At 45.0% G+C, this 21,660-nt stretch overlaps 5 protein-coding genes across 5 annotated transcripts; 1 reads left to right on the top strand and 4 right to left on the bottom strand.

Annotated features, from left to right (window-relative positions):
- Positions 1-575: 575 nt before the first annotated feature.
- On the bottom strand, positions 576-1,224 carry LOC128711156 (37 kDa salivary gland allergen Aed a 2-like). The gene is made up of 3 exons (XM_053806021.1): positions 1,165-1,224; positions 923-1,093; positions 576-854 (listed from the first exon to the last, which is right to left on the bottom strand). The coding sequence occupies exons 1-3, from the start codon at positions 1,222-1,224 to the stop codon at positions 576-578; spliced, it is 510 nt and encodes a 169-aa protein (XP_053661996.1).
- Positions 1,225-1,941: 717 nt separating this feature from the next.
- On the bottom strand, positions 1,942-2,578 carry LOC128711079 (37 kDa salivary gland allergen Aed a 2-like). Its single transcript, XM_053805944.1, has 3 exons — positions 2,519-2,578; positions 2,291-2,455; positions 1,942-2,217 (listed from the first exon to the last, which is right to left on the bottom strand). The coding sequence occupies exons 1-3, from the start codon at positions 2,576-2,578 to the stop codon at positions 1,942-1,944; spliced, it is 501 nt and encodes a 166-aa protein (XP_053661919.1).
- Positions 2,579-14,070: 11,492 nt separating this feature from the next.
- Positions 14,071-15,024, bottom strand: LOC128714505 (beta-1,4-galactosyltransferase 2). Its single transcript, XM_053809380.1, has one exon. The coding sequence runs from the start codon at positions 15,022-15,024 to the stop codon at positions 14,071-14,073; it is 954 nt and encodes a 317-aa protein (XP_053665355.1).
- Positions 15,025-16,329: 1,305 nt separating this feature from the next.
- On the bottom strand, positions 16,330-18,431 carry LOC128711076 (WD repeat-containing protein 55 homolog). Its single transcript, XM_053805941.1, has 4 exons — positions 18,411-18,431; positions 18,054-18,076; positions 16,895-17,953; positions 16,330-16,825 (listed from the first exon to the last, which is right to left on the bottom strand). The coding sequence occupies exons 1-4, from the start codon at positions 18,429-18,431 to the stop codon at positions 16,330-16,332; spliced, it is 1,599 nt and encodes a 532-aa protein (XP_053661916.1).
- A 582-nt stretch (positions 18,432-19,013) lies between these two features.
- On the top strand, positions 19,014-21,435 carry LOC128711470 (programmed cell death protein 10). The gene is made up of 5 exons (XM_053806348.1): positions 19,014-19,088; positions 19,794-19,971; positions 20,077-20,209; positions 21,110-21,274; positions 21,351-21,435. The coding sequence occupies exons 1-5, from the start codon at positions 19,014-19,016 to the stop codon at positions 21,433-21,435; spliced, it is 636 nt and encodes a 211-aa protein (XP_053662323.1).
- Positions 21,436-21,660: the final 225 nt, after the last annotated feature.

Below are 21,660 nucleotides of genomic sequence, written 5' to 3'. Positions count from 1 at the left end.
ATGGTAATAAAAACTACCATCATCAGTCAAGATAAGTCTACGTACGCTTCAGCTGCAAACGTGTACAAACAATATTTACTTTACATTGTCCGCTTTAGATCCCAAGCTGACCGCTAGGGTCGTAAGGGTTTATCATACAATTAAGCAGCTGCATAAAGTGAACCAAATTTCTTGGAAAATACATTCTACCACAATTTTCTGGAGAAAATCTTAGTCTAGACATTATGCGCTAATATTTATTTTGGTTAAAAAAAATCCAGTTTTATTGGACATTGGTCACCATTGGTTTTATTTGACATTGGTTGGATTCAATTATATCACATACACGGTCGGGTACGGGAATACCGGGGAGTTTGGGCCAAGATAAGTGAGTTTTGGAAGTTTAAGTAAAAAGCAGACATTGGATTGATTTATCGTTTAGGGGCGTATAGGTAGACATAAAGCAAACGTTTAGAGGGTGCGCTAAATATTGGAGACCTTCAGTGAAGTCTACGTAAGTGTCAATACATTCAAATACCCAACATGTCATTTGTTGCTGCTTGTTTCATTATTTATTCAAATCATACACGGTTCGATCATGAGCACAAACCATCATCAATTTGCTTCATTAATGCTGCCACACGGTTAGCATCGAATGGCATGTCCGAACGTAGTTTGCCAGCTAGTATTAGCTCCACATAATCCACCGCCGTCTTGAATGCCGGCGACGAGCTCGTTTTCAAAAAGCAAGTATAAAACGTATTCGCTTTGCTAGTGCTCGCTACCGGATCAGCATCAGCTTTACACTTTTTAAGATTACTAGCGTGATCCAGCTTATCGTCAGCCATTTTCAACACACCGAGTAGTTCCTGGAACTGTTTTAATTGTTAGTATAGCAAGAGAACTAAAAAACTGATCATTGTTTCAGTATTGTTATACGTACCACTACATCACCGGTTTCCTCCACAAAGCCAACCACTTCCAGCACGCATTGCATATGGCTATCCATGTCCTTCCCTTGCACTGGTGTATATTGACGAAGCTCACAGACGCGTCCCTTCAACGATTCAGGAATGTTTCTTTCACATTCTTCAACGGTTTGCTCCTTTCTAGCCTAGAATTAAATATTAAATAGAATGTTGCTTTTGAACCTTTTTTATAAACGATTTTTTGTGTAAGACTCACCTGCCCCAAAGAGAACATGCAGCAGACGAGCACCACGTTTAGCAAATTCTTTCCCAACATGTTTCGTATTCAAGGCTGCGTTTGACACTGTGGGTGGTTATACTTATCGTGCAATCGTTTTATTCTACAACCCTAGCAGTTCTGAAGTTAACCAACAGATGGTGCTGAACAAATAGTGAAAGTTGCAATGTTTGTTCATCTTCACAGAAGAAATCAATGTTTACACTGGAGAGTAAAATTACGCCTACGATCAAGCAAATGTGTTTTTTTTTTCCGCATGAAAAGTCACTCGCGATCAACCTATCTGTTTGTAATCGGTACTATTAATTATACTTTGTAAATGATATTTGTTTATAGTTCCTTCATGTTTAAAATTTCGAGATTGACGTATTGGGAACGGTTATTGGTTTGTTGGACCTCAGGGCAAACCTACATTTTGTAGTACACGCTAACAAACTGTAACGTTGAAAATAGTTCTAGTAAACCATTGGATGAACATAGGAAACAGTATACTAGATTAAATATTGTCGCATATTCCGACAAGTCCTCAAGACAAGACAAGATAAATTCCGATAAATCTCGACTAGGCTGTTCTTTTCAAATGCTGAAAGTTATCCATGATTAATGTTACGATCTTCACATATTTGAATTTAGAGATATCAATGTGGATTAGGTATAATATGTATCGTTATAACACTTAAACCTGCAGAAATATTGTAATGCTGTACACAACCACATATTTATTCGTTTGCCATTTACTAACCAACATCAATCGATTCACTTGCAAATCTTTGCATCAATTTTCTTCATTAGCTTCTCCACCTGTGCACCGTACTGTGCCAGTGCCGGTAGTTTGCCAGCCTTTACCAGCTCCGTCAGATCGAACACCTTCTTGAACGATTCAGCGGACGACGAGTTCAGCAGGCACGTGTAGTAAGCATTCGCACGTTCGCCCACCGGTAGGCGCATCGTTTTTCCACCGCACGTTTCCAGATTGAAATCATGTTTACGATCCTTCTCGATCGCGTTCAGTGGTTTGATGAGCTTATGGTACTGCGAAAGAACATTCAATTAAAAGCCATTAACAAGCGGACTTTATGCGTGGCGGCGAGCTGGGGCAACTCACATCTCCAGTGCCATCGGGACGAACGAACCCAAGCGTCTTCATCACACAATCCATGTGCCTGTCCATATCTTGCCCACCCAAGATCTTGTACTGACGCACCTCGCACAGCTGTCTCTTTAAGGAGGCAGGCATTTGCTTTTCACACTCCTTAACCGTTCTTGCAGCCTGCATGGAGGATATTTCAGGGATTTAGTGTACTCGAATAGGTAGGAATAAGCGTCACAATACCTGAACAATGGCGAGTAGTCCGCATGTTACAAAAGCCAGTGAAAACACCTTGTTAAACATGATGTTGAAGTAGTGTTATAAGACTGTTTTAATGTCCGTTTCTCACCTCACTCTAACAACGTGTACGACGTAAGAATGTTCGCGCGTTATATACTGCTTGGATTTATTGTGCATACGCAGCTGATGGTGTTTGATGTGATGTGATGTTTGCCCACCTTCAAACGATTATTTGAACAGTTTATACTACACCTTCCGTCCAGTAGCTCTAGAACAAATGGATTCATCCTAGCCGTACAGTTGCCAACATGCCATTTCTCGTCATGTGTCAGGTTGTTTGCAATATTCTCGTACTGCTCCGAGCGCTCGCGGTACTTTACTACGGTATTCAACGTAAGAGTGGAGCTTTAAACCCGGATTAAGCTAAATCGCGTTAAACTGACCCGGATTATCTACCCCTCCAAGCAGGACGAAACCCGACCTCACCCAGCCCGAAGCACCCATTAACGAACGAGAGTGTCGATGAGCTGTAAATGACGATCGGTGTGACATCAATGCAGACGCAATAAAATCACTGCGAGCCCAACCTTTTACACCCAACCCCGTGAAAAAAGACAACCATCCCCGAAGGCACACATTAAAAATGGCCCCAAATGGCCGTGTCCAGCGTTGCGTTGCACCAGCGTAATAGGGATTATGTTACATTCTCCACGGATCCCAAATGCCACAAGGTGCGACGGCTAGAGTGATACCACGGAGGGCGAGGCTACGGAGTTACGTGAGAGGATAGGAAAAGCCACCCTCAGCAGGTGGAGCATATAAACACAAGGGAAAACCGATCTGCTGGTCAAGTGTGGCTGGCGAAACGCACACCGACCGATGATGCCACATTCTTGGTCCCAAAGACGAAACCTCTTTACGCACGGACAAACGGCATCCCAACAATGACCGCAACGTGTACCGCACACCACTAATTTATTTCCACTCCCAAAACCACTCTCGTAAATTTGCTTTATAGCATCAATTAAAGTGAAATAAAATATTATTTAATTCCAGCTCCAAACTCCCATTGCCTATTCCAGTGCGATAAATTAGCGAGTTTTATGTTCGCTTGCGCCGTGTTCCTAAACATGTCGACCGGCCACAGATTAGGACCACGAGCGTTACCTATTGGCTTATTAGGTACGATTTAGACTCGTTTTCGTCCCTCGAACACGGGGAAGATGAATTCGAGTGATTTGAGATCGGTTTGCTTCGAAATAAGAAAAAAAAAACCGGCAGACAACGCACCCACGCGACCGATCGAAGATCCGTGAAAGTGATCGGTTCGATACGGCACGGTCTACCTGCTGAAGGCCCCCAGCCGATGCGTTATTGATGCGTCCGCTGGCCGCTGTTTTGGACGGTAAGAATTTTTAGGTGATTATTTTGGCTCGCGATGCAAGACGGCACCAGGGCAAGATGCCGGTGTACAGGTGACAATATGCAAATTTTAAACCATTACAGCTCCATATACGATTTCGCCAACCCTGGGCTGACACTTGTCACCCGATGAAGTCACACTTGTCATTCTCGATCTTAGCGCGCCCGGTCGGATGCTGGTTGGAAGCGATGTTGCAAAGATTTATCATGACACCGCGCGCCTCCCGAGTGCCGCCACCAGCCGCTGCAACCACAGCTCTGGTTTGGGGTTTTTGTTTTTTGGCAGTGCATAATAACGTCCCGGAACACTCGCGCGTTCGCTTATCCCCGCTGTTTCGAATGTACCATTCGCTTATTTATGTCATCATTAAGCGCGACCGATTTGGCAATGTGTGCGCATTTGAGCGATCGTTTGCCATTTTTGCATATTTTATCGGCTCGTTTTTTACCGGCGAGCAGTATAAAACAACGCGACGGACGCTACAAGACACTTGTTTCGGATACAGTTTGCGTAATAAATGAGTTTATTAAGGATGTGGATACTGTGCCGGGGTAAGCGAACATGTGTTCCTTTTTCTTTTGAGAGGAAAAGGTAAACGAGATGTCATGCAGAGATCTTACCACAAAATGCCAAACGGTCAATTGAAGCTAAATTGGTGCTATAACAGTGAAAGATATCAATATGCCAATCAAGACCTTGGAGAGCAGAAAGAGAAAAGTTTGTCAAGCAAATACCAGTGTAGTTTAAAGAGGCTTCTGCAACAGACCAAACAAAAAAGGAACATCTTTATTTGCTTTGGATGACTTCAGGTGACTTCAGGTCACAGCTTCCGTTCGATTCGTACAACCAGCACCAACAAATACCTCACAACTGTCGACTCAATTGCATACATTCCGCAATCGATCGGTCACCAATTGCATCATCTAAACTGTGCATCGATACGGTAACAACCCAATCGAAGGCGTGAAGTGTCCTCTTCACGGTGCGTAGGATCTCCAAGTGTCCGCTTTCAGCAGCCGCCAAAAGGGAATGTGCGTGGCCGTCACATTATGCTACCGTGTGATTCGCACTTGAGTTTGAATTTGGAATCGAAAGCCACTGCACCAACTTCAACCCCACGTACCCCAGTGCCCAAACGGCACTGGAGGTGTTACAGCTCATCTTTCGACGAGGCGTAACAATCACGACCTTCACCAGAAGGTGTGTACCACGCACGTTTGGGGTGTAGCCACCCAATCATAACAGCTAATAGCGATACGAAATATAACAACTCGTAAAGACGCAACAAATGAACCATCTCGTCCGGGTGATGCTGATGCCGTGGCTGTGCCCAGATGGTGCCCCCGGATCACAACCGAAGACCACCGGCGTCGAAGTCGGTGAAGTTATTCCACTTGGTACTGACTGATTTTGCGAAAGCCACACGCCAGTTTTAGTGCGCCTTGTGAAGCGATCGTTTTACGATTGTGCTGTGATCGTTTAGTTTTGCTCGGTCAGACAGGAGGGGCGTCTGTTATTTTTTTGTATTAACAACGGTTGTAAACTTGTTCGCACGCCACTACTTCATCGGGACGTACGATTGGGACGGTGGATGCCGGGCGAAAGATCAGTCAGAAAGACTGCGCCAGGTGGATATGATATCGTCAGAATTCGCACAATTACCTTCGCAGTACTTTGGGTAAGAGAATTAAGCTTCACAACAGCAAAAAAAAAACAGCTTGTCAACCAGATAAGAGAACCAGTCATCAGTTTTTATGTCCGTTCGGTTGGGATTTACATGGTTGGTCAGGACAGTCTAATAAAGATTAAAAAGGGAGAGTTTGCGGTGAGTTGCGTCATTTCCTGAGATGATTACGGTAACAACGATGGACGATGCAGTGAGCGTGTGAACAGGTCTTGCTGGTCGTTTCTCTCGGAGATCCTCCTTATTTGGACAACGTCCACCAGGAAAAGGAGGACACATTGCAGTTATTACCCAATTCTTCGGTACATTCACGTATCTCATCTCCATTTGGGCACCTTTACCCATCACATCCGATCGTTTGCTTGCGTGTTGTATGCGTCTAAAGCTCAAGGTTCTTGCATGTACGACGCCACCGGAAACAGTACCACCAACAAAATGGTAATTTGTCTCCACTGTAAATCAAACACCACCAATACAGATTTTGGGCCACGGAGCCTTATTTGGGATTCTAATATTGCACACGTTAACATGTTAACCGGCGTCCTCCTCTTTCGGGATGTCCGACTGTCGTCGAATTTGACCACAATAATGGACGCGTGCCAATCCAGCTGGCTGTAGAACGTACAGCGATCGCGGCTTCCTGGTCGAGATCTTGCCCAAGAATGACAGGGCGCTGGAGTACAATTTATTAAATGCAGCTACGCCTCCGCATGGCCTCTCGTACGTGTAACGCCATCGTGTACGCGCCATCCCGGTGTGGTCCGGGGAGTGTCTATCCCCTGTCTGTCCGTACGTCAAACTTGATCAACAAAAGACACCAGCAATAGACATACTAAGCGAAACAGAAGAGGGCAAAAAAAAGACACAGACTCACACATCCCTCTACGCACTGCCAATGGCAACCCCAAACCGAGCAAGTGGCGCCAAACGTGTGCGGCTGTCCGAAAACATTAACAGGTTGCTGACAGATCCGTCCTGCCAGCGTTCGAGCGGTGGTGATTGTTCAACTCCGTTTCGACTCCCCTCGGCCACTGTCATCCCCATCATTAAATCGGCTCTAAATTATTATAATGGTGCGCTTTGCGCATTAACGAGACCCGGGAGATGCGATGTTGCGCGTGGAAACGCACACGTACGCGCAGCGTGCCGTTTTCATTCATATTTCATGCGCTTACGCGGTGGAACACTACCGGTGTGCTGGATGCGGCGCAGCGTTCCTGTGCCCCGGTGTGTCTCGTCAATTTGGCGACAGTGGAAGATTTTCATAAATCTGATTTGCACCCCGCTTCAAGGTTTATAGCGGGTTGTTTGTTTGGGGCTGTTGGGGTTTTGTTTGGACAGGCCGCAGAATGAATGCAAAATCGTTTAACCAAAAACCTCCCTCAAAAAACCTGTACGCAGCTGATCGTTGTCGTTCCGTTTAAAACCGATTTATTGTGACTAATAATAGCGGCGTGATGTGGAGGAGGGAAATCAACAGGAGGGTGATTATTTTCATTATGTTAATTGGTGTCCAATCGGCACACTATCACGAAGGAAGTTGTCCTCTTGATATGGTCGAAATGCGTGGAGTGTGCCTAAATGAGCGTCTTTGCATATAATGCGAGGTTACGATGGTCGTCTTTATGGGCAAAAATTTCTCTTGGGCCGCTGCATAAAATATGGATTATGAATAATTTTTCTAACTGCCATAATAATTTAGCGTTTTCTTGTTATTTTCTTTACCACAAAGGCATTTTATGGACTGGAAAGATTATTTTACTCGTTGTTTTTGTCTGACGTGTCAACAAAAGAGCCTGTGATCACGAGTGTACTAATCCTGTTGCCTTAAACAAATCCTGCTTAGAAATGATTCATTATCCAATGTTTTATAATTTCTTTACATCCGCAAAGCTCTCGAGAGGATTACGGAGTTAACAAACTGCTACTGAGTGCAGCATCTCCCAAATCCAACCGCAAGCAGTGCCCTATTTTGAATGTCAGAAATAGAGTTTTTAACATCCTGACAAAGAAAAACTTGTCTTCAATTTTTTGATCAAATTTGAAGTTTCTAAAATTGATCGTCAACTTTACCTAGTTACAACTAAAGAGTGTCCCGCTTCAATTTGCATCAATAGAAATAAACGCCGTGGAAAATTAGCCTTTTGGGAGTTTTCTCTTGAAATGTTGAATAGAATTAGTGTAGAATGTATTGTTTACAATATTTACAACGTTAAAAACGTTGACTGTTTTATAAAAAAAATGAAAAAAAAGAGTTATCTTAAAAACAATAACATGACCCACAATTTGGGACTTACTGGGACGATTTGGGACATTTAAGACTCCCACCTTCGAGGATTCATGAATGTTTAAAATAGAGATTCAGATTCATCCAGTTCAAATCTTCATCTAGAATTATCAATCTGACCACCCAACACTAACCGGGACTTTAAACGGGAAGATGTACCTCAAGCAGTGGCTATAGATGCCTCAACTTCTTCGGTAGAAGCAAGGTGAGGGTTTTACGATCTTTTACCCTTTTCTAGTTTGGTGCCACTATTCCAATTTTAATCTGGAATGGTACGAAATCATGGCGATCATTTTCTTACCCAAGGACATGACTTCCCCACGGACGCACCTTAACGAAAGCCCCCTGAAAAATATTGTGCTATTGTAAAGCAGGAAGTCCTGAAGCATCCTTAAGAGGTAAGATGCGATCATATGGTTATGGTATTGAAGTTGAATGAAACTTCCTATTGGCCTATGTTTTATAGTCTGATAGTTTGGAAAAGATTGGTCAACTGGGTAATTTTCTACAGCATTTTCGCCTAGATGCAATTAAATCTTGGACACCCTTTAGTAATAGATCTCCAAGTCGTCAGCGTGTACTAACAACTACAACGCTCCTAACTAAGGCTTCATCACCGAGTACACCTAGAATCGTTTTGACGGTGCCCCAAATACAACCTAACCGAATTAATGATGCGTACGTAGCATTAATTAGCACATAGATCAACAACCGGTCCGAAAACGACAGGCGCCCTTCGAATGGATTGTGGCTGGATGACTCACAAGCGGAGTTACCGACACCAAAACACGACCCACCCGACTGACGATCGAAACGACAATTACTTTTTTTTCAATTATGGTAAATTTGAATAATTGTCGATCGACGCCGAGGATCGCGAGCAGCACGAGTTTGCGGTTTTACTGACATTGACGTTCGTGTTGCACTGCCGTCCTGCCGATGCGCTGAATCTCCACGCCGGCCGATTGGCGTACCGTCATGTGACTTATGTGTGCCATTCCTGCACAATGTATGCATTATGAAGGCTCCAGGTGATCGGCAAACGGAAAGCTGCATACATTATACGTAAATATCTAGATACAGGCGATCTTTCCCGTATCCCGTCGACACCCTGTTGAGATCGATCGCACTCGGAAAGTGTCCTACCAAGTGCACTGAAACAAAATAAAACCAGCAGATCCCAATTGCAAGATTGAGCGTTTTATTAATTTCTGCTTTATTGAATATTCCTCCCAGCAAACCGGAGCAGCCAAACAGGTGATCGTTTCGAAGGTGCGGCGCCATGCTGGAGTACAGCGCAGCAGCAGTACCACAACTTGACAGATGGACTATTGTTTCGATTATTACTTTTACACTACTATTTGCTCAATGGCGCGTAGTCGCGTACCTTCCCCTGTGCTGTGCGGTGGGACGGCACGGTAAAATAATAAAAGCGGCTCGATCATTTCCACGATACCAGCCTACGCATCGCGTTCAGCCAACCGAGCCAACCGTCTGAAGGTTTTGCGCTCTCAATTGTTGCAACGAGCCGGCGAGAAGGGGCCTCCGCTAGTGACTAACGCGCCGGGTTAAAGGCTAGATGTACATTAATTTGCAAACCTCTTAAACTGTGATCGCACTCGCGAATCCTGGACACTGGCGGGACAAAGTCAACAGTCTTGGACCGCGCTATTGCTTGGAGTGTTCAAATTCGTCATGTGATAATGGAGCTCGACTGCATCTCAACAAAACGCTCGGAGGCACTTTAAAAACCTTTTAAAAGTGCCTTTGGTAAGGGGATCGAATGATGAAATTAATGCGATACAACATTTTTTACGCCACCTTCATTGTTTGTAACGGTTAGCAATAATAGTACTTGTCTGATATTTTCCATTGGAATCGATCATCAAACACGATCGTTCGATTGCTTCAATTACACAGTGCCGAGATGCCAATTGAAAGTTTAGAAAGGTGCAAATGAGAAACAAAACGTTGCATTCCACATGATCAGATCAGGTAGAAGTGGAGACCCTTCCCTATTTATGGCTCGTTGAATGATGTTGCGCACACTGTTGAGAGGAAATGTATTCAGAGTCCTTCGAATGCCAACACTCCATTGCGTCCATCGGCGATCGTCCACGGGATGTTTCAATCAATGTAACCGCCACCGGATGATTTGTCAATGAAGAAGCGTACGCACGTTACTACAACGATTTACTATTCACAAATAAAACCCCGAACGCAACTCGTTCACCATCCTTCCGTTACGATTGTGTCCCTCCAGTCGCAGTACACGTTGGCTTTAAATTGGATGCATTTGAGTCATGTTCCGATCGCTACCACGGTGGCGGGAGTCAATATCCGGTGGCAATCGTACAGGAATCACCATTTGAATCGAGCACCACCAACCGCTAGTGGCATCGAGCCCGGGCTCGATTATCATACAGCTACTAAAATATGGACTATACTTGTAGCTCCGGCTCCCGGTGTAACGCGGCGCGTAGCGAAGCAATCAAGCTCAACCATATCTCGAGGGTTGAGACCTGAACATAAGCCGTCATACGCCGTCCACCTCGTACGGGATATGGAGGTTTCTTCATAAATAAATTAACAAATAAACAAGATCGTAACCGTAACAATAACATGGTACAACAGTGGCAAGCGAATCGCACGGTATACTGGTCTCTGGTCTGGATCGGAGTTCACCCAAGCACCAAAGTGCCCCGGTGACTCTCTATCCCCACCAGAACTCGTCATTTTCATTGTTGTCTGGCCCAGAGGTCCTGGTCCATGTTTCCCCGCTGCTCTTTAAAGCATCCGGACCGCAATCTGGAACACCTCATCCGCCCCAGCTCCAACACCTTCGAGACACTCCACCGAGAACGGACCGATGATTCAATTGCATATCCCCGTGGTCGACTTTCACGCCCGTTCTGACTGGACCCGATTCTCGATTCGCATATTTATGAGGAGAAATTGGTGAACCAAGCGCGTTTGCGGAAGTGACCGGTACGGGGACACACACCATGCAACAGACAGCACCGTACCCGGGCGTGGGTTGAACAGACGAATGGCGTTTAAGCTGGCGCTCCAGCACCACCAACCAGATGGATGCCCTTCAAAAACTACCCCGTTGACCAAAGCGGCAAAACCACCGAGCAAATGGCGAGAGTTCTCGGCCCCACCTAAACTTGACACCTCTAGTTAATGGTAATGTGACCGATTCTTTATCCCGCAATCGTGTACAACCACGAAGACATCGGTTTATATGGTCCCGGAATAGCAGTGGAGTACCGTAGTTGGGGTTTTTTTTTGTAGGATTTTGATAGCTTCCGACATTGGGAAGAAGTTGGAACGGTACTACACAACCCTTCCAACACCATCCCATCATAATTCCCGTCCCCCGGGCAATAAACTTGTCTAAGGCGTGATCTTGAAGAAAAATGGACGTGCGTTGATGATTGTAACATTCCATCTGCAAGATACCGGTCGGTATGGGCCCGTACGCGACACCCAAACACCCCCCGCACCACCCAGGGAGGGGGTAATCTGATTGCCATAAAATTTTGCGAATGATTGCACAAAGGACATAATCTCCAGCAGTGTGTCTAAACGGGGGAGCGACAATATTAGCCCCCTTACTGGACAATAAAGCGGGTTCATTTATATCACCCAATAAACAGGGTACTCCCTCGCCTGGGTGAGTGTGTCTGGTGGGCTTTGTTCTATCTATCATAAGCTAATAAGTTCCTCGAGCGTTCCGAGCGGCATTCTGAGTTTTTTGTAGCATATGCACCTTACCATAGGAACTAGTCGAACTTAGTGGACCGAACTCCAAACTCGTGGACATGGATTAATTCGTTACCAACGCACGCCATTCTACACTTGACTAATTATCCAAGCTCGCGTTAATACATACTCCACGCTCTCAAGATGATCGAAGAAGTGAGACTCGATCATTAAACTCATAATGAGTTGCATCCCACGAAGGATGCTTTTCTCACGATCCTCTGTGTAGACTCTCGGCATGAATGCTTCCCCCACCCATCAGTCAGATTCTTCGTTCTAATGATCATCGCCTCATCAAGGTACGGGAGGTTCGGTCCGGTGTGCAGTAGCCCTTACATCTTCAAAACAGACTCCACACTGCCAATGCCGTATCTTCCGCAGTATCCAACGGCACGATGCATAAATCACGCCACTAACTGGAAAACAATTAATAAAAATTAATTACCCCAGTGCGATAATTCACGCCATTCTATCTATCGCTCCGTGGAAAACTCCACACACTCCGACACCGACCGTGCATGCACTCACGCAGTTGTTTGCACCACCACCACCACGTGCTCGGGCCATCACCCGGGAAAGTGCGGAAACGTGTCTGCTGGTCGATTACGCGCACACGAACACGCGCGCGCACGCTCACGCCTATTGCTTTTTCGGGAAGCTGTTACGGGTGGTGAATTATGGAGAAAAAGCGCGCATCGGAGCCGCACATTTTCGCCCCAGCTGGATGGGTGGTGCGAGATGGTACAGTGTCTTCACAGCACCTTCCGGTACGGAGATCGAGCGCGCGCATGGTGATTTATGAGATCGCGGGTTGGACGAGTGGCCCGAATTCGGGCGCACGAATTATCCGTCCGCTGGATAGTTGCTCACTACATCATTCGACGCCGATGACGGGAAGGTTTTGTAGAGGCGCTCACATTAAACAACCGATAAAGAATAATGGAGCAAATGGGTGGTTTGTACTATGTTTAGAATTTGACACTTTATCCACGTCGTTTATCCAGTGAAAAGGATGAAGGTGCGTGTGCGTCAAAGAGCCGTCGACTGCTGAACACATATTACTATTTTACCCGAGTTTCCTATTTCTTTCCTCAAAAACCCTTACCAGAATGGTATCAATATGAGCGTTTAATTAATTAAGTTGAATTTGATTTATTGAGTTTTGTTTGCTAAGTACGAGTCTAAAATTGCGATCAATTACTTCCCCCGAACCTCCGTGCTTTCAGTACACCGCGGCCGTGAACAAACGCGCGCGCGCCTGCTTTAATTCGTAATTTCGAACAGTACTAACTTAATGCGATCTAAAAATTGCTCCTATTTGTTCGCTTTGTATTGGTTGTTTTTGATCACGCAGCATGCTTTGTTTTTGGTAATTGTTTTTTTCCTTCTTCCTTCACTGTCACTTTGTGCTTCCGCTAATGAGTGCAAAAAGGGAAGAGAAGAAAACATCGGTCCTGCCAGGGTAGGGTGGAACCCCAAAATTTTCCGTTTCCTTTTAAAGGTATACGTACTATACCGCGAGCGTTCCTCAACTTGAATTGTAAAACTGTACCTACTTACAATCTATGCGTGTTAAGAGTCTGTTTTGTATTCTTTTTTTATCAGTTTGTCTACTGTCTACTTAAAGGTTCACCTTAGCTCCTAGTGCTGTCCTATTTGGGCGGGGATTAATAAATAGGAATAACTATCACTAGTTTGCCCTTTTTCCTTACGGTTTGTAACGTAAGTTCCAATCAAACCACGTGCCACGGTTAACTCTAGTGTGAAGCAACCTGCATAACCTCGGGATGCGTTTTTGTCGTAAGAGTTGCAATTGCAATTGTGTAGCACTTAATTTAGTATTCCTTTTCTTTTTTTTTTGGTATTGCTTGTTGCCCTTCTTTCCGTACACTGGTGTCTCGTTTTCCTCGCAAAAACGCGCTTGATTAACTTGTGTAAGCGAAGAGTAGAATTAATTGTAAAAATGTTTTGCGATACTAACACATTACGCTTTTGGTTGTGTTTGATTTCTAAATTGGCAATGCTTACCCATTCGGCATCCATTCTTAATGTAATTCTTGTCGGTATTAAGGCAATTCTTGCTTATTTCATTATCAACCTGATTTTTCTATAAGCCATTTTAACGCAAAAACTTTTTAAAGCCATGTAAGGAAGGAATGAAACTAATAAAGCTAATCTTAACAAGGTAAACAACTAACTAAACACTAAATAATACATTGTGCATGTAGGCAGGTGGCTTCGTACTTATCGGTAACAAACTTTACCTCAAACATTGACTACGGAATGAAACTGAGCCTACAAAAACCCACGTATTTGGTGCGTCCGTGTTTAAAGAGTAATATTAACATGAATTTGCTCTTTCTGCTTCCAAAACAAAAGCTCACCCCTATTCCTTATGTTTCAACAAGTACATGCGTGAAAAGGTTGTGCAGCTTGAAGCCGACCTGTTTGTAAACGAGCGAATTCAGCCCGTCCGTGTGGTAGCGCAATTTGCCATTCTTCAAAAACGCGACCCGATCCTTGTTGGGTGCCTCCTTGTGGTGTTTTAACATCGAGTACTGACTGTAGGACGGACTGAAGCGACATATCTCGATCTGTTTGTTCTGCAATCTCGCGTACAGGTCATCGTCCTCACCGCCCCATCCACTGAACATGTTCGACATACCGTTGATGTTGAGAAACACGCTCGATTCGAGGGCTACCGCACCACCGAACAGGCCACGGTACGGCAGATTGTACCGGAACACGTCCAGGCTCGAACACATGTGGCGCGGTTTGCGTGAGCAAGCGTACAGATGGCCTAGATTCATCGGCATCAGGTCGACGTCATGCAGCACCAAACACGGATAGTCCAGCCCCATCGCAATCAGCGCTCCGATGTTGAACAGTTTGGCGCGATTGAACGGTTTCGGGTCGTACTGCTCAATCACGAATATTCGGTAGTGTATGCGCTGCCGGCGGAGATAGTTGTGCATGTAGATGAGGAACTGATTCAGCTGCCGTTCACGCTGCCGGTACGGTACGATGATGGCGGTACTGAAGCTGGGCAGACAATCTTCCGGATAGTATTCACCCCCGAGCCGGACGTTGTTATTGATAATATCCTCCGTGTACGGTGGCCGATAGAGGGAGAGATTTTCCTCGATGACTTCACTGTAATCGCACCGCAGTCCATTACGCATCAGCGAGATGTTTTTGGTCGTTTTGCGTATCAGCTGATCGTAAATGTTCTCACCCTCGATGTAGTCGTACAGGCTGGCAAAACGCCCCGGCCACAGTAGGTACACCATCAGGACCAGGTAGGCCGCATACGCGTACACACCGTTCGACAGCCGGAATGTTATCATGTTGCACCGTATTTTCACTATTCCTCGGGGACGGTTCAAAGTTTTATGTTCCGCTTATGGAAGGCCACCACTTCGGCGTGTGTCGTTCCGTCCACACATGCAATGCACACAGGCTGTGGATGGATTTTTCGAATCAGGTATGTATAGTCAACAAATCACGGCACACGTCTAGGTCTAGCCACGGTTCTGCCACCGATTCCAATCGAGGGGAGAAAGAGAAAAAACAGCAAACTTATCAAGGAAGGAAAGTCGGAAAATGAGCTCGAGTCTGTGGGTAGCGACAGGAGGCGAGAGGGTCTACTACGGAAGGACGACCCAGGCGGGTGCCACGGAGAAGGACGGCACTAAATGCGTCGAACAGCTCGATTGCACTGGATTGACACGCGAACGCGAGTGCAGGTGCACTTTTGCATGCTCGAGCGGTGCAGAAAAAAAACACGCTAAAAAGGAAGCGACAGCATGCGCTTCGTTCTCAAAACCCGAAGATGACGATGGTGTTGTTTGTGGTGTTGATGATGATGACGATGATGGCGATGACTATTGCGCTACCACTCCACGAGGAACGGTCGATCGTCGTCGAGGCGTTTGTTGTTCGGCGTTCGCTTTTCCACAACCGGCAATAGGAGCTCTAAAACAGATGATGGCATAAGCACTGATAAACCTTCAACAATATGGAGCACTATGCTTCTGTTTTCCGGTGCTTTCTGTTTTGATGATGCACAAAGCAAAGTGACTGCTTTTTCACCGTGTTTTGAAACGTCCTTTTACGGCATTCACGTGCGCGTGTATCCTGCGGGGAAAACAGAAAAAAACTCACAAAACCGGATCAAAACAAACAACCATCGCAGATTGACAGTTTCGGGTTTATAGTGTCGCGTTCGCTGTTCAGAATGAGATTGGAGACAGGGCTTTCGAATTAAAATACAATTTATTTTATTTCTCGAAGAACTACACAGCTATAATGATAAAGACAGGCTTTGAGATGTTCTTTTTAGCGCCTTGCTAAACGCACGGCCTAACAAACCTCAAGTAATGGGTTTCGAAATTATGCTGCACCGATTCTCATCGTAGTGCGAGGCTTCATTTTACACGCAGGCGGGAAACACAAGTCCAGCCCGCCGGCCAGTACAAGGCTTAAAAAACTACAAACCATCTGGACTGGACTGCACCATACATTCGCAGGACCTATTCAAGTAGACAAGAATGGCTTTTATGCTAAAAAAAAAACAAATCAACTTTCCACGAAAAAAAGTTGATAAAAAGATTTCGCGCTACGCTTACCGATAGATGACATACAACTCGCCTCTAATCATTCAACCCGGCAAAGAAGTCCTTTGCATTGACGCGCTGCGATGACGGCAGGTTATGCTTCAACGCTCGTTGGTCCGGTTTGCTGTTGTACTTGATACCGTCAAAGTCTTCGAAGTATTTGATGTTCCAGAAGCGTACGTCGTTATCGTGCGAGCTGGTAGCTATGAGCTCTCCGCTCCCACTGATGTCCATCGTGTCGATGGCCATCGCATGCTGACCGACGATACCGAGCACGCGGCCCGGCACCAGATGCATCGCACGGATGATACCGTCCTCACCGGCCATGACGGCAATTTGCTCCGTAATCGGTACCATACGGTTTGCGCTTGCCTTTGGTCCCGTAAACGCATCGCAGTGGTATGCAAACTGACCCCAGTTGAATGTATAGTAGTTGCCCTTGGATGTGCCAACCACCAGTTTACTTTCACGCTTGAAAGTCCCCATGCAGTTGAGCTCTTCTTCGTATGGTTCCGATTGGACGTACATTTTTCTAAAAAAAATCCAAATCAATTATTTGACGTTGATTTTCCCTTTGATATGGTACACTATTTGTACTTACCGTTGAGCAATGTTGATCGTCGTTAGAAGACCATCTCCGCTCGTCATAAGCAGGAATTTCTGTTGCACACCGTTTGTAAGAATAGACGAGATGAAATCCTCGACTGGTCGCAACGAAAATACGGCATCCTTCTGTCGTAAATCCCACAGCTTTACCGTACCATCATCATCGCCGGTCGCGAACAGATGCTCGCCGAGTACCGCCATCGAGTAGACTGGTTCATCGTGTGCCGCTTCCCAGAACCGTTTAAATTTACCCGTTTCCATATCTGCCACCACGATCGAGCGTTCCCGTCCAGTCGAAATGAGGGATTTCCCATCGCGCGCAAACTCCACACAACGGACCGCTTTCGTGTGCAGCTCGTGCGTGGCTGCCAGTACATTTTGTTCGTTCGAATACTTGTACATCAGCACATCGCCCACCGACGTTCCAACGGCAAGGATATCTTTGCTCGGATGGAACGATAGGTCCACGACAAAATCTTCCATCTGAATGTCCGGTGGTTTCGAGCGTGGCTTCTTGATCTCTGTAATGATCGCCTTTATCACTTCATCATCCTCCAGCTCTTCATCATAATCGTCTATCACGCGATGCGACGGACCAGATTCTAATGATGACGGACCGCCATCTGGTGCTTTTTTTGTAGCTTCATCCTTGTTGCTGCTTGCCGCATCGGTAGCTTGCTCTTCCGCGTCGGAACCCGAATCCGAATCTGATGTACTATCGCCATTCGATGTTCTTTTGGCTGTGTTAACCTTGTTGCCATTCGGCGTGCGGGTGGCTTGATCTTCCATGTCGGAACCCTCGCTAGTGTCCGACATTTGACTGCCGTCTTCTTCCTCGTACGTATCATCGCTATCCGTGTCATCCATGACCGAAGCTGCTCCGGGCGAGCTAATCAATGCACCCTCAGCTTCATCCGACGAGTTCACGTCGTATTCCAAAAGTTCTTCCGTACGGGCAACTAGAAAGTGCGTTATACCTAACTGATCGATATCAATTTCGGCGTCGTCTTCACTGTCACTAGAGTCGCGGAAATAGGGTGAATGAAAATTCCTCCTGCAAATAAAAGCAAACCATCGCAGAATGTCAGGCAACCTATCTTTTAGGTTATGGCCATGTCATTGCGCCCCAACCAAGCGCCTTTCACGGTACTTACATTCCACCGAACTGCAACACAAACTGAAAAACGAAGGATGGAAACACTTGCACACTACTAGCGATTCGACTCACATCAATTACGGACCATGCAACAGCCGCTACGCATTTTCTATTTCCCTTATCAACGTGCAAGCGCGGCACACATTCCGAAGAGCCTTTTTGTTATGACAGGTACAGCTAGCTTGCTTTGTTTTGACAACGGAGTCCATTCCGATGTCATTCCGGAATAAAACGTAGCAAATTTGGTGAAACATTTCAACCACTTCCATGGAATGTTTTTTGTCTAATTGTCGTATTTGAGGAAATTATTTAATTTTCAATCATTTATGCTCAATCTAATTGTCAAATATCTCACGTTCATATACCCCCGAAACATTGTGTTTCTCCTAATAAAACATTTTTTGTGAAAGTTTCCTGCAGGTCCATTTCATTTCCTTCTGTGCTACAACTGTTCTACGAAATATGACACGTCAAACGCACTGTCAACCATTGAAACGTCAAAAAATATTTACGTGAACTGGTTTTATTTCGTTTTTTTTGCTCCACAAAAGTTGCTGCACACACAACACAGTTTGTCGAGGCGATAATTCATACAAGAAAACGCAACTTTTCAGACTCCCGGAAGCGGTGTTGGTGTTATTAAAGCTTCCGTAGGAAATATAATCACGTCGGCAGTCGAAATGCCCAGATGAACGTGCTGGCCAATTCGCTGGTCACTGTGCAAGTGTGCAATAAGGGGGTTGATCTCGTTTTTGAGGGTGCTTTATCGCCTAACTATTGTGCGTAAGTGTGTGATAAAGTGTTATTCATAGTGGTTGCTGGAATCTGATAACAGTATATTGGTTGCGAGCCAGCAAGTACTCCAAACCGTCGACGAAAAAAAAAGCACGAGCAACAGTGCTACAACTGCATCCCAGAGCGCACCCTTCAATATCGCTAACCAGCGAGTTTTCAAGCAATGACAATGGGAGATGATGCGCCCGTCGTAACATCCCTGGTACTTCCGATTCTGATACGACCAATATTGTCCCAGGTAATGGCAGCAACATACATCATATTTCAGATAGATTGTTAATAGACACACCTCTACACAACCAATCCGCAGACAGCCGCGGGTTTGTGTTTTCTTCGCGGCCCGAAAAGGGGCGAAACATGGTACAGGGAAAGTCGTCTTTCTTGTTTTAGACCGAGCGCAGGCACAATGTACGTGCCTTCCCAGTGCCATCTATGGGTACGGGAACGCCGCGCAAAGCTGGTCGCGTTTAATGTACATTTTGCATAAACCACTTTTTGCTTCCTGCATCGTTCGACCCTGTGCGGATACGGGCAACTCAGCAGCACCAAACTCATTACCAGGATGTTGTGTTTACGATTCACTTTTCATCGCTAATCGATTGATTATAGCGTGCCATGGTGTCGAACGGGGTTGTCTATTTTTCATTTCTGTTTGATTTTGCACGAGACTAGCCCGGACCACTACATCGATTTGCAAATAAAACAGGGTGGTGGTATCTTAGAGATGGCATTTCCGTTCAGAGCCGCCGATCTCTGAATCATCACCACAGTACGAACGACAGTTGCCATTTATCGTGTCGATTTATGGGTCATAAAATTAATGCATTTGGAAAAGCCACTAATCGGACCAATCGTTCGCTAATATCTACTCAAGTTAATACACCATTCCATATCTCGTTGCGTAACTCACGATGTCCACGATTTTCTTTTCAAATACTTTCAGCTTGAAAGGCGCGATGTGGTCGCATCACAAGCGCTGCGTGCCGCGCTTACCAAGGCGGAACAAAGCCACCCGGGACTGACGTACGATCTGGTCATGGGCATCATCAAGAAGGGTGACATCAATGTGAACATGAACGAAAGCATCCTCAGACTGCAGGGTGCGGCCACAGATACGGACTGTAAGCTATTCCGCCCAAAGGGCATGGTATCTATAATTCCGTCATTGTATATTTCCATTCATGCGTGTTTTTCTTTTTGTGTTTTACATCGGCCCCCCCTTACAGTGATCGAATATAGGTTAAATCGCACGGAGGATGCATTCCAGGAACTGAACAAAAAGTCGGCAGCACTGAAACGAATCCTGAGCCGCATCCCGGATGAGATAGCGGATAGGAAAACATTCCTGGAAACGATAAAGTAAGCCACCACCGTAAACACGGCGAAGCGTATTGAAGGGATATTAATTAAAACAGTACACTTACTGGTGATGGGTATTTCGATCCGAACCTACTAAGCTCGTTGCTTTTTAGGTTCAGAAAGAATCACGATAGGTTCTTCCAACATTATTCAATGACATGTTAAGTTCATATCCACTAGAATGGTGGGAACTAAATAAGAAGATTCTCTTTATTCTTTTCAATATGGGATAACCATGGTGGTTAGCGGTTTTAGTTACAATCGGCCTGTATCTTGCATTTGGAAAAACATAACATAACATAAAAAATGTTACATATTTCTTTATACGCCTTATTTTTTAGCATGACGATCACTCGATCGTAACAATTTTTTTTTGTCATTCTTTCTATTACATGTCCATTTTGCTTTTTTAAAATTCATCTTCTGTTTCACATATTTTCCATAGCTGTCATGAAGAAGTATTGTATTTGTGAAGAATGCATAATTATGAACCAGCAATCAGCATATTTTGCTTTAGCTTTCTCGTATTGCTGGAGGATTCGTGTTCAGCGAATCTACTAGGTTCGTTCCGTTTGTTTAGAAAAGAAATTGATTCTGTTACGTTCCGATAAAGAGTATTTTCCCATCACTATCACCAATTATCCGACAGTAATTACACGATATGAAACCATATTCAGTAGTAGGACGTGAGGAGAATATTAAAATTTTTTAAAGAAATGTTTACATGTGCCGTACGGTGCGGAAACAAAATATCATAGAATTGTGAAATTAATGCACGTATTAAGTTGCTAATGAGATGCACATAATCAAATATCGTATCATTTAAAATTGCTATCCTTTGATTATTCTCCCAGTCCTCAACAGTCAATACCAATATCTGATTTGTTACCCTGTTTACAGAGAAATAGCTAGTGCCATTAAAAAGCTGCTCGATGCGGTCAACGAAGTGGTCGGTTTCATACCTGGCTCGTCCGGTAAGCAGGCGGTGGAACAGCGGAAGAAGGAGTTTGTGAAGTATTCCAAAAAGTTTAGCACCACCCTCAAAGAGTACTTCAAAGAAGGAGAGTAAGTGTCGGTATAAATGTTCCTTCTTTTCGCATACTTTAATTCGGTTTTGGGCTTTTTTTACTTTATTTTCTAGGGCAAATGCCGTATTCGTAAGTGCCCTGTACCTGATACACCAAACCAATCAGATTATGATAACGGTCAAAAATAAATGCGAGTAGACATCTCGAGTAGGTTGGGATCAAGGAGCGCGCGTCCCACGCGCGAAATGGATGCTGGATGAAGCAAAATCATGAGTATTTAATGATAGAAATTTTGTTACTTTGTTTTTGCATTGTTTTCTGTTAAATATCCTCTTCACCCGTCCCATTTTTCCTATCTTCCATTTTGCATGTTCCGTTGCAATAATTATTGATATGCAGCGCGCACATTTCCAGTGCGCCATT

The sequence above is a fragment of the Anopheles marshallii genome, chromosome 3 (assembly GCF_943734725.1).
Source record: "Anopheles marshallii chromosome 3, idAnoMarsDA_429_01, whole genome shotgun sequence".
Taxonomy (NCBI): Eukaryota; Metazoa; Arthropoda; class Insecta; order Diptera; family Culicidae; genus Anopheles; species Anopheles marshallii.
The sequence above is the reverse complement of the archived record's forward strand: the minus strand, read 5'-3'. Positions and strand labels throughout refer to the sequence as shown.

Coding starts and splice junctions, on each gene's coding strand:
- LOC128711470 (XM_053806348.1), top strand. CDS start 19,014: ATGACAATGGGAGATGATGCGCCCGTCGTAACATCCCTGGTACTTCCG. Junction 19,089..19,793: donor TACGACCAATATTGTCCCAG/GTAATGGCAGCA, acceptor AAATACTTTCAG/CTTGAAAGGCGCGATGTGGT. Junction 20,210..21,109: donor ACATTCCTGGAAACGATAAA/GTAAGCCACCAC, acceptor CCCTGTTTACAG/AGAAATAGCTAGTGCCATTA.
- LOC128711156 (XM_053806021.1), bottom strand. CDS start 1,224: ATGTTGGGAAAGAATTTGCTAAACGTGGTGCTCGTCTGCTGCATGTTC. Junction 1,094..1,164: donor GCATGTTCTCTTTGGGGCAG/GTGAGTCTTACA, acceptor ATTTAATTCTAG/GCTAGAAAGGAGCAAACCGT. Junction 855..922: donor AGGAAACCGGTGATGTAGTG/GTACGTATAACA, acceptor CAATTAAAACAG/TTCCAGGAACTACTCGGTGT.
- LOC128711079 (XM_053805944.1), bottom strand. CDS start 2,578: ATGTTTAACAAGGTGTTTTCACTGGCTTTTGTAACATGCGGACTACTC. Junction 2,456..2,518: donor GACTACTCGCCATTGTTCAG/GTATTGTGACGC, acceptor TCCTCCATGCAG/GCTGCAAGAACGGTTAAGGA. Junction 2,218..2,290: donor GTCCCGATGGCACTGGAGAT/GTGAGTTGCCCC, acceptor GTTCTTTCGCAG/TACCATAAGCTCATCAAACC.
- LOC128714505 (XM_053809380.1), bottom strand. CDS start 15,024: ATGATAACATTCCGGCTGTCGAACGGTGTGTACGCGTATGCGGCCTAC.
- LOC128711076 (XM_053805941.1), bottom strand. CDS start 18,431: ATGTTTCGGGGGTATATGAAC. Junction 18,077..18,410: donor TGTTTCGGGGGTATATGAAC/GTGAGATATTTG, acceptor TTCGTTTTTCAG/TTTGTGTTGCAGTTCGGTGG. Junction 17,954..18,053: donor GTGTTGCAGTTCGGTGGAAT/GTAAGTACCGTG, acceptor TTTTATTTGCAG/GAGGAATTTTCATTCACCCT.